The 15,564-nt window shown below is 40.8% G+C and overlaps 2 protein-coding genes across 12 annotated transcripts; both read left to right on the top strand.

Annotated features, from left to right (window-relative positions):
• The first annotated feature begins 2,640 nt into the window (after nucleotides 1-2,640).
• On the top strand, nucleotides 2,641-5,709 carry LOC307073665 (uncharacterized protein). 10 transcript variants are annotated; one of them, XR_013811741.1, is made up of 9 exons: nucleotides 2,641-2,735; nucleotides 3,167-3,490; nucleotides 3,704-3,793; nucleotides 4,103-4,159; nucleotides 4,500-4,680; nucleotides 4,867-4,908; nucleotides 5,020-5,079; nucleotides 5,171-5,210; nucleotides 5,301-5,709. XR_013811741.1 is itself a non-coding variant. In XM_079733571.1 (9 exons), exons 1-9 carry the CDS (start codon nucleotides 2,672-2,674, stop codon nucleotides 5,348-5,350), a joined length of 915 nt encoding a protein of 304 aa, XP_079589697.1. In that variant the 5' UTR covers nucleotides 2,641-2,671; the 3' UTR covers nucleotides 5,351-5,709. The 10 variants fall into 10 exon arrangements, 8 of the variants coding, with proteins under 8 accessions (XP_079589697.1, XP_079589700.1, XP_079589696.1 ...); XR_013811742.1 differs by having other exon boundaries at nucleotides 5,168-5,210; XM_079733571.1 differs by having other exon boundaries at nucleotides 4,500-4,700; nucleotides 5,171-5,197.
• A 3,188-nt stretch (nucleotides 5,710-8,897) lies between these two features.
• dhx40 (DEAH (Asp-Glu-Ala-His) box polypeptide 40) lies at nucleotides 8,898-15,441 on the top strand. 2 transcript variants are annotated; one of them, XM_079733983.1, is made up of 17 exons: nucleotides 8,898-9,252; nucleotides 9,360-9,505; nucleotides 9,598-9,717; nucleotides 9,933-10,169; nucleotides 10,267-10,333; nucleotides 10,414-10,545; nucleotides 11,152-11,251; nucleotides 11,401-11,487; nucleotides 11,604-11,786; nucleotides 11,930-12,010; nucleotides 12,500-12,657; nucleotides 13,940-14,054; nucleotides 14,141-14,249; nucleotides 14,432-14,526; nucleotides 14,624-14,693; nucleotides 14,807-15,032; nucleotides 15,183-15,441. In XM_079733983.1, exons 1-17 carry the CDS (start codon nucleotides 9,054-9,056, stop codon nucleotides 15,296-15,298), a joined length of 2,241 nt encoding a protein of 746 aa, XP_079590109.1. In that variant the 5' UTR covers nucleotides 8,898-9,053; the 3' UTR covers nucleotides 15,299-15,441. The 2 variants fall into 2 exon arrangements, with proteins under 2 accessions (XP_079590109.1, XP_079590110.1); XM_079733984.1 differs by having other exon boundaries at nucleotides 15,152-15,334.
• Nucleotides 15,442-15,564: the final 123 nt, after the last annotated feature.

The following is a 15,564-nucleotide window of genomic DNA, read 5'->3' as shown; positions in this document are numbered from 1 at the left end:
TTGTTCTAGGATTATTATCTTTATTATTACTATTGTATAATTGGTATTATTATTAAACCATAGCTATTTCTGCCATCCCTTTATGGCCATTCATCTCTTAATATGTTAAGATGGGAAACTTTTCACATTTTAGTTATATTGTATGTCTTTCAGACCAGTCCCATTGCCAGGATTCCTGTGACACAGTGTTGGTCAGTGCCTCGCTGGGGTCCTCCGTCCTCCTACCCTGCATGCTCCTCTCCTCGGCAGAACTGACTAGATACTGTGGGTTCAAAACACTGGAGCACCTCTGGCTAGTATTTAATCTCAAGGGAAGGTTCGGTTCTTGGAGCTTAGGTAAGGTCCGGTGAAAACGTTTCCCAACGAGGGCTCCAGGGGGAACTACGCCATCCGTATCGACGGCCTTCAAGAGTCGGACCTGGGATGCTACCAGTGTGGACCAGCTGATGCATGTAACCAAGTGATAGTTCAAAAAGAGGGTGAGAAATCTGATCATTATTCATACTTTTCTGTCTGATAATAATAATTATAACAAAAGAAGGAGACATATGATAATGATTATTATACTCATAACATATGATATTATAATAATTATTGTTGTTGCATAATGTATTAATTATAAAATAATCTTATCCTGCATGCTATTGTCTTTAGATAGAGAGCTGACAGACAAACTGCCAGACAGAGTGACTGACACACTTACTGACTGTAGGAGGGAAAGGGAACTATAGAAAGTGACAATGCTGCTGTTCTCACGCAGAAGTTGATCTGAGACTTCCTTGTGCATCGGTGCTGGTGTGACCACAGTCATCTTGTTTGTATGTTGCTGTTATACCAACACAGTCTCACTCCGAGAACGTCAAATACCGACTGGCAGACACTTTAGCGCCGGTTGCTGACGGAAAAGGTACCCTCCGGCGTCGTCTGCAGACGGAGAGGGGGTTCAATTCACTACAATGTAATGCCATCCCCGTCGAAGCAGCCCATTCACTCTTGTATTAACCCGACTACGGCTCTTGTAGACTCTGTGAGCGTCTTTCGGATCGTTTTTAGGATATTTTTCTGTGAAAATGGCGGACATACTTTTTATTCTGGTTGGAAAATGTGATATTTCAGCATAGTTACGCCATTAATAGTGTTTATAGCAAAACACTTTTAATGTCTGCTGTAGCGAACGTTGCTCATCTATCCGTCACACATCTAGCTTGACACGCCCACTTGTGTTGTCAGAAGAGGCCGATTTTCAAAATGGCTTGTAACGGCTGATGACACTCACACCTGTTGGTATGTCTTGGGAACTTTAATAAAGATAGATCCAGAAATAAGCAACAGCTCGAGTTTCCTGCGTAACTAGGTGCATAACTACTTAATGATAGTGATATTTCACTCATGGATCTCATTATAGGTTGCTTGTTCTGTAAATGTATATTGATTTTCAGAGGAACCTGGTCTGGGTCTGTCGGGTCCTGTTGCCGGTTCACCGCCGGTTTCATCTGCACAGTTAGCGCAGACCTTTCGCTTAAGTCTGGGGCCCCCTTCTGGAGCTGCTTCTCCCGCGATCCAACCCCCGGATAGGCTTTGAAGATGAGGATGAGGTCACAACGCATCCTTTTATCAACCGTGTGAATGTGTATTTCCCCCACAGCTATAATGGCAAAGAGAGCGAAGAAAATAAACTTCTCCAACACTAAAATGGAAACGCTCATAAACGAGGTTGAATTAAACCAAAAGTTACTTTTTGGTTATCTTAGTGCAGGAAGCATTAAGAATAAAAGTCATCTTGCTGCATGTGAAAAAGTGACTGATGCAGTTAATTCAGTTGGGTCGGGAGTCACAGCCCACAGACGTCTGCAACTCGCCAAACAGATCAGCGTGATCTTTGAAAACGTGCTGCCTGCCGCCTGCTAATCACACTCACACCTGATGGCATGTCATGGGACCTTTAACAAACATATATCCAGAAATGCACTACAGTTTGAGTTTCCTGCGTTACTGGGTGCATAGAAAACTGCCCTATAAATTGATTTAAGTAAATGTGCCAGCTCATTTAGTAAAAGTTGAACCAATTTTATGTGAATGAGGAACAAATATATATTTTCCTTTGACAATGTTTGACATCGTGTTTCAAAGAGGTGCTTTGTTAATTCCACTCTCAACTTGCATGTATTCCCTCGTCAACCACATAGACAGTTTTTGATGTAAGTAGAGACATTAGAGGCTTTTAACTGAGAAAGAGCGCATACCATGTATCCCTGAATAAACCACGTGTTGAACCTTTACCACTCAAGTCCTACCTCCGAAAGCACGATACCAGACTTAAAAATAATGCCTCATCTGGTTCCACAGGAAACCAATGAAATGTACAGCAGCGTTGACATTTGAGGCTACAGATTGTTTCGAAAACCCTTCCAATAAATGAAGCTTTCTACATTTACACACATGATGTGTAGTCTATATACGTTACAAAAACATAATATAACAAATAAAATAGTGCGTACTGAGGTTCACACATACATCACACACAAAGAATAAGTGTTATAGTGTTAAAGGCCTACCGCTCTCCTATTCAACTGATGACGTTATTTTCAAGTGCGAGACATTTCCGGAAACTAACATGTGGTTTTCTCAAGCTACAAGAAGACAACTGTTCAAAATCACTTTAACCTTCGCGATGTTTGACATGCACAAGAGCATTGCTTGGTTCGCCTTGTGCAATATATGTGCGTCTTTAAACGGTAAGACGTTTTTAGAATACATTAAGCTGATATCACTTGTGTTATTATAATTTTATTAATATTGTATAATCGGTATTAGTATGCTACACGTGACCTCCTAAGATGGCGCAATTTTATTGGTTCGCTATCTCGGGATATTGGGCAATATCCCATGATTGAGATCTCAAACTTGGGATATTGTTTTTGCGCGTGTGACGGTCGTCTCGTCACGCTAATAAAAACAAATAAATGGTGGCAAAAAGTGTTATCTTGTATTTCTTTGGAGTGTTCTCGTGTAGTATATACTAAAACAATTGTTGCACCTCAAGATAATTGTTAATTATTATTAAAAACCAAACTATTTCTGACACCCCTCTATGGCCATTCATCTCTTATTGACATGATGGGAAATGTCACATTTGTGAACGCAAGCTATATGGTATGTCTTTCAGACCAGTCCCATTGCCAGGATTCCTGTGAGACTGTGTTGGTCAGTGCCTCCCTGCGGTCCTCCATCCTCCTACCCTGCCATGCTCCCTTCCTCGGTAGAACTGACTGGATACTGTGGGTCCAAAACACTGGAGCACCTCTTGTTAATCTGTCGTCTCAAGGGAAGGTTTGGTTCTTGGAGCCCAGGGAAGGTCGGGTGAAAACCTTCCCCAACGAGGGCTCCAGGGGGAACTACACCATCCGTATCGACGGCCTTCAAGAGTCGGACCTGGGATGCTACCAGTGTGGACCAGCTGATGCATGTAACCAAGTGATACTTCAAAAAGGTGAGTGAGGGTGAGAAATGTGATTATTATTCATACTTTTCTATCTGATATTTATAAAAAATAACACCAGTTTTTGTTTTAATAATAACAATAATAATAATAATAATATAATTGTGTCGTGGTTGTTGACTGACGCACTAACTGACTGTATGAGAGAAAGAGAACTATAGAAAGTGCCAGGTGTGTGAGATACAATTGCTGTTTCTCGTGCAGAGGTTGATCTGAGACTTCCTCTGTGCATCACCGCTGGCGTGACCACAGTCATCCTGTTTGTATGTTTCTGCTGTTATAAAGCATTCTCAAGTGAGTTATTCCATTTCACACTATGTTAGACAACATATCATTTTATAACGGTTGACATAATGGATTGGTCCATGTTTTAAGCAGAGGGGTGTTGGATCATTTAGGTCATTTATTGGCACAGTCATTGATTATTTACTATGAAACAAAATCTGTAGGTCGTCATTTGTGACTCTAGCAACAATTGTATAATTGTACTTATTGAATGTGAAATAGGAGCAAATGGAAAATAGATAATGGACGTGCATGAACAATGTAAATAATAAAGATCTATTAAATGCAATTAAGGAAATATTCTTACTTCTGTGACAGGGTGTAAAGGGTGTTCCCTGTCACGGAGAGGGACCCATAAGAGACAAGGTATGAGAGGTAGGGCTAAGCATGCACTCAATGCAATATAATAAAAGGACTTATGTAAACCCACAAACAGAACTAAGTTTCAGATACTGCCATTTTACATTGTAAATTAATATAAAAGATGGTTTTAAATGAAGGCAATGTGTTTTTCATTCCCAGGAGACAACAACAATTATCTCATTCATGGTGTAGTTCTCTCTTATTCTTCTTGAAAAAATGTCGTCTATCATCAAGTTGAGGGTTAGGGTTAGGTTGAGTTCATGCTGACTTTATTTAGGTTCTTGCTGGTAGTCCAACAGTATTCATCCATTGCTGTTGTATTTGGGGTTTTATTTTTATTTTTGTTCCTAAGAAAACGGTGAGCGGGACCCTGCAGACATTGGCCTATCTGATGACGAGCGCCTGGCCAGAAATCAAGATCAAGGTCCCCCAGCAACCATCCATGATTATGAGGAACAGAGCGAAAGTGTCGCCCCCTGTAGCGCAGTCAGAAGACACCAGCAACTTGCACGTACAAGGAGTACCGAGAGAAGGCATGCCCTGCTAAACCGAGGTTTCTGAGGACGTCTTGCGGTTTATATTTGTGGCGAATCCATATTTTAACAAGGATCTCAATACCAGCCTAAATCTTACAAGCTGACCTCCATTTTCGTGGACCTTGGTCTGGCTGTGTCAGGCTATCTACCTACCCCTGTCTAATACATTTTCTTCATTTTCAGAAATATTCAGCAGACTACGACAAGCAAGTCGTCATTTTTACGGTAATTTGCAATTCAGATGCCTTAATGTGGGCTGTATATGAATATAATTTTCTACATAATGTCTGTAAACTATATATCTTTACTGATATTAAGGCCTTTATAACTTTACAGTAAATCAAGATGAGATAATCGAGCAAACGAGTTCCGCTCAAGAAGACACACCACCCAGAGGTAAAAGGAGCAGTTGCTTCAGAAATGAACTAGAAAATAAACATAACAGAAAACATTTTCATGGCATGTTATTTGTTTGTTATCGCAGCAGGACCTCGGGGAAAGAAAGCTCAACAGAGTGAGTAGACCAAGTAGGCCTATCTTAAGTTATGCATTATCAGGCTCAAAATTGTCTTTATTCTGTTTTAATGGCTGGCCACTAATTTTGTTGTCTTCTTCAGGATTTGAAAACCCATTTTACAGCAGCCACAGCCAAGTCAATCATCTTTAGAAAAAACTAATTTCAATGCCTGCTATTATTGGCTTTTTTATTTTGAATTGAAAACGAAAAATAACTAACAATTAATGATAGTCGTTTTATGTAATTATTAATTGTAAGTATTTGATATTTGTTTATGTCTCTTGATTCTTATAAAGGTTGAAAATCTCCTTTCATTGTCCAGGCATGTGATTGTTTTGTGTGATCCCATGGTGCATTTTTTTTCCACCAGGCCCCTACCCAACTGAGCTCATTTCTAAACATAATCATAATCAACATAATACCTAAACTCAAACTTTCCTGACCTGTATTTTAATTTCATTACTTTTATGTTATACCTTTGATTGAATTTGTCTTTGTCAAATTGATCAATAAAGGACAAAGGAGAATACCACGTATCCTGTGTTGGCTTTAGGATAATTAGAGTAAATGAGAAACATCTGGTGGTTTAGACCAATCTCAACCACGCTGACCTAACTTAACATTATGATCTGTACCCACAATAATACTCTGTGCAGGTTAATTCAATTCACCCTGTTGTATTTCATTTATATATGCAAAGTATGTTGCTCCTCAAAACCATTCCAAATGGGGGATTATTCTGAAAAAAACAACACTTTACTTTGCCAGAAAGACTTCATGTCTTTTTTTATATCAAAACAGCAGGTCGAAAATCTCCCCTTTGCAATTTATGTTCAAGGTAAGGCTAAGGAATATGTTCTTATTTAGTATTTTTTTGAGTTCATGGGCAAGGCGTTTTGCTGATCAATACATTTCTACATAGATGAACAAGGCAGGAGTTATGAAGCCATGGCCATTGCTCATCAATGCCACTACTTATTCCAAGAAACGGATAACTTTGTCATCCTTACGGTTTCTTACCATGGCTGTTTTGTGACAAGACAAGTAAGCCGTACTTTGAAGCCAACACACACAATGACCCACATTAATTTATGTTCATATACAGTATATGCATGTCTTACCTACCAAAATCCTGTTGACCTTTCAGAATTATTTCAGAACTTTGAATGTTCTCATCATACAATTTGCAAACAATGGCAGGATTCATATAGGGAGGCCAACCCTTGTGAGATGCATCACTGAACAGAAAGGTACAAATAACTTCCTGGCAGACGCTGTTTTGTGGCATCATGTTTGAAGTGACTATTGGAACTCATTGTTGATTATCAGAATGTGTCCAACAGAGGAAATAACAGAACACAATGCTCTTCCAAAGTCACCACAATTAACCAAGCCATGTGAAAAAAATGGATTCAACATCGTTATTCACAAGAATGCCACAGTGATCCCTTTGAATCTGAACACCATCCGGATCCCCTCGAACCGCAGCGTGAAGTGTAAACCCCAAACTAGATCCATCAACTCTGTCACTTTCAGCTTTCCCTTCACTGAATGCGGCACCCAGTCTGTGGTATGTAAATCGCTTAAACGCCATGCACAGGGACGGTTCTGGGGGGGGGGTTGGTCTACAACCGCCCCTGGCCATGGATTTAAAGATTCTGCAGACCAATGCATCAAAAATAAGTATTGACTTAATTCATCAGGAGATGAACAACAGCATTATCTATTGGATCAACATTGGTGCAAGAAGAGATAGAGGCTCTACAATAAGAACAGTTCCCTTTCGGTATGAAAAGAAAGAAAGATTTAAAAACAACATGGTTCATGTCGCTCTCTAATTCACTTCAATACTAATTCAGTTGCATGTCAGACAGACGGTGATGTGCAGCTTTTCCTTGCCGAGCATGTCTCTGCTGGACGCGACGATCTGGAGCCAGAAGCCAGAGCATCAATCAGCACTCAAGAGTGATGGAACCATCACGTCAGAGCTGAGGTTTGCTAAAGGTTGTTCTGTGTTTCTGCTCAAATCCTTTTGTTTGTATGTGCAAAACAAATTGGCATGGCTAACTGTAAGCTGATTTTATAATTTGAGTGTTACTGATAATATCAACATGTCAAATGTCAATATCAAATATACCAAGTGTTTAAAACATTGATTAATATTTAATTGTTTTTTGAGTCAATAGCAACCCTTTATTGAATAAGGTAAGACACACACATGTACTGTACATCTCTACAGATTCTTCCTACAGGTCCTTCATTAGGTCACGCAGCCCACCAAAAGCCATTCAACTGGGACAGCCTGTTTACGTCGAGGTGCATCTTCTTAAATGTGAGGACGGAGCGCTTGAGCTGCTGCTTGAGGACTGCTGGGCCACGCCCACTCACGACCCGGACCACCCCCTGAGATGGAACCTGCTCGTTAAACGGTCTCTGCACTCTTCTTATTGCAAGTGGTGGAAAGTAACCAACTCATCCACTGAGTCAAAATGTATATATTTTACTACACTGTATTTATTGGACAGCTTTAGTAGTTACTTTAGATTCAGATTAACAATACAAAATATAAGCGCCAGATACATTATATTCTTATATCAACAAGTTGATATTGGTCCCCAGGGGGAAATTCACAAGATACCTAGCAGTATGTAAATTAATATAAATGAATTAAAATCGGCTTTACCTTTACCAGCTACCACATTAAAGTTATATATATATATATATATATATATATATATATATATATATATATATATATATATATATATATATATATATATATATATATATATATATATATATATATTATTCTGACATGTTTCATTTTGCCTAATGAGTCAGGTTTAATTTTTGTACTTTGAGTTTATTATTGTGTAGGCCTACTTTTACGGTTAGTAACATTTTCAATGCAGGACTTCTATAGCGCAGTCCTGCTTCTTTTAAGTACAAGATCTGTGTACTTCTTACACCACTGCTTATTCCCTTAAACACTTGAGAAAGTCAAACTACATCTTTGCTCTTTAATGATCCAGGTGTCCTTTTAGCGGAGATAGGCATGAAGGGACTCTTTTATTGCCGGTTAAGTCGAGCAAGGAGGTGAGGTATCCATCACTTCGAAAGCGCTTTGTCACCAAGCTCTTCTCGTTTGTGAATCTGCCCCCAGGGTGGAAAAGACTGGTATGTGACCATAAGGAAAGATCTATTAAAATGTTCACAATATACATTTAAGCATTCAAGTCAACTAAAAAAACAAAATGTTCCTACAGGTGTATTTCCACTGCAATATAGAGATATGCAAAGGGAAAGATTGCACGCAATGTGACAATAGTGAGTGTTTATATGTTTTGCTTTAAATTCATTCATTTTTTATTTAAGCTACTTTGTAGAGGTTGTAATAATGCATTGTACACAATACATTTGCTGTTCCATCTACTCCAGAAAGAGTACTACAAACAAGACAGGCAAGAAGACAGAGGATCCTGCCTGATATAGTCTCGGCTGGACCCCTTATCCTTCTAAATAAATGACCTGCTGTGCGTACAACATGGACCTATTAAAGGAGGTTTACAACTGTTCACCTGACCAATAAACATGGAAGGCTGCCGACGGAAACTAAGTTTAGTCATGTGTTCATGTTTCAGCCAATACCAGCGCGATGTCAAATGTTTTGCGGAAGTTATTTTTCCAGTACGCATTTTCGAAACGAAAACCAAGGTAGGCTACATTTTAGAGCCAAGTTAAAGTAATGCCTTAATGTTTACCATTGCATGATAAGCGAGATAATTCTATATTATTCGTTACTTTTATTTTGACCAAAATAGAAAAAAATAAACCTTTCATACATTTTCGCATCATGTCAAAGCCAAATAAGCATGAAAGTAAGCGTGGAAGTAAGCGTGAAGGTAAACGTTGTGATGAAGCGCAGTGCCTGCCCATCCTTCAACACAAAGCCACACTTACAAAGCTGGTGAAGGACAACGTGTTCCTTGTTGTGACTGGTGAAACCGGCAGCGGGAAAACCACACAACTTCCTCAGTATTTGTATGAAGCAGGTACGTGAAATCGATTCCGAAGTGTATCAAATACTAATCTGTTCAAATAAGGGGGGTGTATAAAGCTACAACGTGTTCTCCGACGTTGACATGACTCTTACTTCAAGGTCTATGGAAGGGGGGTATAATAGGGATCACCCAGCCGCGGCGGGTGGCGGCTATCACAGTCGCTCAGAGGGTCTCTCAAGAGATGCACTTCACCTTGGGCAAAGAAGTGGGCTATCAAGTGCGCTTTGATGACTGCACATCCCAGGTGAGAGACCGAAGCAGGGAGCCATGGGGGGCGTTGGATTCGAAATGGATTCGAAATGTGTGAAATCATGAAGGAATTTGTGTTGGAACCAGGCTACGGTGGTGAAGTACATGACAGACGGCTGCTTGTTAAGAGAGATCCTGGCAGATCCTGGCCTTTCCCAATACAGTGTTGTGATTTTGGACGAGGCCCACGAGCGGAGTCTCAACACCGTGAGTGGTTTTGTGTAAGCAGTGTATTCCATTCTTAATATTCTATTATTTTAGTAGTAAACTTATATTCTAACTTACTTTTCTTGACTGAAAGAAACAAGAAGCATACTTAAATAGCAATTGGTAAATAGCGAAAGTAATAGTGACCAAGTACCAATTCATTGATAATTATTTTTTAAAAATATATAAATTAACCTCTGCCATTTCTTTCCTAGGACATTCTTTTAGGTTTGTTAAAGAAAGCCCTCCTTCAGGCTGATAAAGGCTCCAAAGACGGGTCAGTCGGGCTGCGTGTTGTGGTGATGTCTGCCACGTTGGAGACGGATAAGCTCTCCACCTTCCTCGGCCACTGCCCCGTGTTCACCATCCCTGGAAGGACCTTCCCTGTGACCAGCCGGTTTGGTAATGCCATAGGCCCCAAAGAAGTCGACAGCTCCAGATACGTGAACGAGGTTGGTTGTTATTGTAGACTTGCTTGGTTTAAATATTTCATTGTTATATTGTGCTCTTATTTCTTGATATAATATGTTCTGCCCTTCTGTTTGACAGGTGGTGAGAGTAGCCCTCGATGTGCACGTCAGTGAGGTGGCAGGGGACATTCTGGTTTTCTTGACGGGTAAAGACTAAACTCAATGTTCGTTTTCAATCCAACAAATAGAAGGAAATCCTCAACTTTTATTTTTTAATGTTTGACAGGTCAATCCGAAATTGAAAAGGCCTGCGACATGTTGTATGAGAAGGCAGAAAGTATAGACTACCGTTATGATGTTCAGGACCAAACAGTGGAGGGACTTCTGATCCTGCCTCTATATGGATCCATGCCCACTGGTATGAACATAACAATCACTTCATTCTTGGATCCTATATTCTCTCTTATGCATGTTCTTGTTCATGTTTTGAATTAGTTTTGTCCATGGATGAGCAGGTAATGAGATTTCACGTCTTTAATGAAAGGTTAATCTTTGGATGTTTATTTGACTTTATTAATTGTTACCTGAAGAAGACCATACACATTGTGTGTACCCCAGTCCACAAGCATTTGGTACGGATGGATGTCCTTTATGGATGTGGAATTTTATATTTGACTTGAATATAAAAAACATAACCGACAGACGATCATGTATCGCAATCCAGAAATACAATCTTTCAGAACCAAATTTTACACACAAACTAGTCTAAAAGCATTATTGGATCCTGTAGTTTTGTCCAATGTGTACAGCACCTGATCAGAATGTGGACGAGTACATGGATTCACCTCTTCAAGGCAATATGCTGATTAAGGTGCTGCCACCTTCTTGTCTTGGTCAGATAAGAGTAAATAAAATGATTGCCAGCAATGGCTATGTTAAATGTGTGCATCATAGTGTGATTTCAATAATGTAAACAAGTTTAATAGAAACGTCCATTGTAACCCCCCGAATGCTTGACTCAAAGATCAACAAAGGCAGATCTTTCAAGCGCCCCCTTCTGGAATAAGGAAGTGTGTTGTGGCCACCAACATCGCAGCAACATCTCTAACCATCAATGGAATAAAGTAAGACTGACTGGTGGTTTGTTGTTGATTGCTGCCGAAATACTAATCAAAATGAATAGATCTCTCAATGAATACACATGTTCAAGTTGAAACCAAAAGCAAAGTGTGATAAATTATTATGTTTTTTTGTTGTTTTTTTTTACTAATAGGTACATTGTCGACAGTGGGTTTGTGAAACAGCTCAACCATAACTCGAGGGTAGGCATGGACATACTGGAGGTGGTGCCTATTTCCAAGTACGTGTCTTGTGCCGATCCCCCCCCGTTGCTATGACTCATGATGTAAACGTTGATAACTTTGTTAACTGGCGTTACTTATTAGGTCTGGGCTTGGCCTTCGCTCTCGTCAACAGGAGTGAGGCCCAACAGAGAGCAGGCCGCGCTGGAAGAACTTCGGCTGGGAAGTGCTTCCGCATCTACAGCAATGAATTCTGGGAGAAGTGCATGCTTGACTACACGGTGCCAGAGATCCAGAGGGCGAGCCTCACCAGCGTCGTCCTCACGCTGAAGTGCCTCGGGGTTCACGACGTCATCAGGTCTGAATAATCATCCAACAATCTCCCTTGAAGGATTTGAATCACTAGTTCATATATTGTACATACCAGCTTTACTCGAATAGCCAAAGCTGTTGCTTGATTGGGCAACACTGTTTGGTTTGTTTTATTTTATTTTGTTTAAGGTTCCCTTACCTGGACCATCCAGAAGAGCGGTTGTTGTTGGAAGCCCTGAAGCAGCTCTACCAGTTTGATGCTATTGACAGGTTAGTAGCTGACCGCCTGAACACATTTCTTTTCTACGCCTATGCTCATCTATCTGCATCATGACCGATTCAGTGAGAAATTGAGGGTTGAAGCTGGTGTAGACAACTTGAGAGAAACCAACAAGAATCTAATCAATAAAATCCGAACACTCCATGCAGGCCTTGCTCCTATACCAATCACCCAAAACACGTGACTAGCTCACTAGCCTCATAATAGGGAATATTTGTTTGTTAAGTCTTGAGGATGACTCCGGTCATGGGCAATTAGTTCACAGAGTGCGTGCAGGTAGCAGGACAGGTGGGTTGGTAGACAGGTTGGCCATCGAATCCTTTAATTTTCATTCATGAAATGATGCGACAGGTTTATAAAAGGCCTGTGACAGCCGCAGATACCTGATTTGTTTTCCTCAGGACAGTTTATTAAAAAATGCATTTAAAAATAAAATGCCTACCCTTGCTTTATCTGGACGACATCTGTCCTGGTACTAGGAGAGGCCAGGTGACCCAGCTGGGTAGACTGATAATGGAGTTCCCCCTGCATCCGGGCCTAACCAGGGCTCTGCTGAAGGCTGCATCCTATGGATGTGAAGACATTCTCCTTCCCTTGGCCGCCGTGCTTTCGGTGGAGAACATCTACATCAGACCAGGTACAGCAGCACGAAAACTCTAGTGCCCAGGTTCTAATTAGGTGAGTGCTGCATGCAGCGCTCACCTATTGTTCTTCATAAGTTTTATTCTTTCTTTCCTCTTTATTATTCTCTACAAATTTTGGGACCTACCTCCTCAACTTTTCACCTAGAGACTCCATTCAAATTTGATTCGCCAGTTTTTCACGTCGGATTGGGCTACTTTTGGAGGACGTTAAGGCAGTGTTGCCAGATTGGGCGGTTTTTCCCGCTCTATTGGGCCTCTTTTAATTACGCACCGCTCGCTATCCTCTTAAACACACACACACACACACACACACACACACACACACACACACACACACACACACACACACACACACACACACACACACAGCTGTCACTTTATTTGTTTCCAACCATTTACATTTTCTTAAATGGTGTGCATGTTTACATTGTTTACTCCATTTAGACTTTTGAAATTTTGTTCAAATCCCTTCACTTGATTTAAGAGGTTGAAATATTTTCATTTTTTATTTTGGCATTCTATACAAGGTGTGTCTCTGCGGCTGCTCATTGTCTGTCCTATAAGAATGAACATTTCATGTTTTGTACACCCTGGTAATGCTAGCTATCTAACACTTTTTAGGCTCTCCCAGGTTTTTCTTTTAGCTAGGGGAAAGTTTTCAGCGAAAAAGCAGGAAGTAGACCTGCTATTTTTGGGTAGAGAAATATAGTGAGGAAGTCCTCTACTGCAACACTGTTTCACCATCCACATGCACCACGTCTCACATGCAGGGGTCCAGGAGAGCTAGTACCTCATGCACCAAATGTGGTGAATAGGAACCTGGCCTCCAACACGTCCTCAAACAATGAAAGTAGGACCGACATGCTCAGTTCCTCTCGGATTAAGTACACGCTTCAAAATTTCACGTGGAATATATGTAATAAATGGCAATTGAGGGCCTTTTGCGGGTCTGCTGGAAACAGCTGAACCCAATGTGAATGGAGGAAGGAGGTTGACGGGATGCACCTGACCAATGGCAGCCACTCGGGTGTCTTTGGAAGAGCTTTGCCTGTTTCACTCGACTGACCTAGCAGCCCAACCACTTCATCAGCTGTTTGTTCAGCATCGGGCCCTTCCTCAAGTGTAGACTTTGGGCCAAATATCATGTAAATGTTTTATTTTGATTTAGGCATGTTTTGTGTCAAAATATGTATTTGAGTTGTGCCAACATTGGTGAGGTGTGTTATAAAATACTATCATCAGTATATTAATAGTAGCTGTTGTACCATTATCCAGGGCATCCAGAGAAGCAAAAGGAAGCAGATAAGAAGCAAAGAAATCTGGCTGCCCAGTCGGGCGGTATGAATGACTTTGCCACCCTACTGAGTGTGTTTCAGTGGTGTAAAGCCAGGTAAAGTTATTATATGAAACATCTGGAAAGTATATAGGTTATCCATTCGATTTTTTACTTCATGTTTTTTGTGCTGCATATCACAGCGATTCTCCGTCAGCATGGTGTAAAGAAAACTGGATCCACTGGAGGGCGCTAAAGTCAGCTTTCAGCATAGAGACTCAGCTGCGGGAAATTCTTCTCCGGCTACAACAGGTAGCTAGATGACCTTTAATTAAAATCAGAGCTCTGAAATAAAGTTTGAGAGGCTTTTACAGTAACTAAAGTCCACCCATCTCAATGGATTATTTAGTATTTTGCGTTGTATGCTGTCAGTTTCTTAATGCCAGATTGGTGGTTGGCCGTGCTTTGATAATACTGGTGATCTTGCCTTCCAGAAGAAAGATTTCCCTGTGGAAACGTTTACTGGCAACAAAAGTGAACTGTTCAGAAGATGCCTCTGCACTGGATACTTCACCAATGTTGCTAGGAGGTACCATCATGACGTATCACTGAGTTTGTTTCTTCTTCAAAACACCTGCTTGTGTTTTGCCATGGTTTTACAGTTCATTTCCCTCTACAACACCTAGGTCTATTGGAAAGATATTTTCTACAATGGATGGTCATGGAACCGCAGTTCATGTTCATCCGTCATCTTCGGTAAATGTTTTATTGACATATTTGTCAATAAACAGTCTCTGGAGTATTATTGTTATACAAGAAGACTGCATCGTTTCCATAATGAGCTTTTCCATATATTCCCACCCCCACAGTTATTTGACCAGGAGGCAGAGCTGGACTGGGTCATCTTTCATGACATGATGGTCACCTCCCGGGTGTACCTCAGGACAGTGTGTCCGATCCGCTACGAGTGGGTGAAGGACCTGCTGCCTAAGCTTCATGAGGTGGATGCCTATGAGCTGAGCAACATAGCAAGGGAAGAGGTCAATGAGGAGGAGCTGGCCAAATTGGAATCGAAGGAGGCAAAGAGACAAAAAGGTATATTGGTAATGATTGTGGGATTTGTGTGTTGTGTTGTCATGTAGTTTAGATGGATGGGTGTTATGATTGCTTGGGTTATGCAACATAATAATAAGCTCCATATATTTATAATGCAGATTCTCCATGTTTTTTTTTTTATTTTTTTAGAGGGATTGGATGAAGACACGGCAAAGAAACTGGAGAAGCGAAACGACGAGACATCAGTCGGAGATGCCCGCGCTCGCTACCTGCAGAGAAAGTTAGAACGACAACATAAAGTGTGACGCAACAACACGCAGTCAACACCAAGGATGCCCTTCAACACCAGGGTGGAAGTCCCAGTGCCGCAAAGATGAATGAATCATTAATGATGATCCATTCACGCTCCAAAACAAGACCATTTTAAGAGAGGTTTTACAGTGTATAATAAAACGTATAAACTTTTTTTTAAAAGAACGCCTTAATTCATTGTACTTCATCCACGGGCAGTGCGTGGGACAGGGCATCGGGGAGCCCCACAAACAGGACGTGGTAGCTTGCCAGCCGCGCA

The sequence above is a fragment of the Pollachius pollachius genome (genome assembly GCF_949987615.1).
Source record: "Pollachius pollachius genome assembly, chromosome: 3".
Classification (NCBI taxonomy): Eukaryota; Metazoa; Chordata; class Actinopteri; order Gadiformes; family Gadidae; genus Pollachius; species Pollachius pollachius.
The sequence above is the reverse complement of the archived record's forward strand: the minus strand, read 5'-3'. Positions and strand labels throughout refer to the sequence as shown.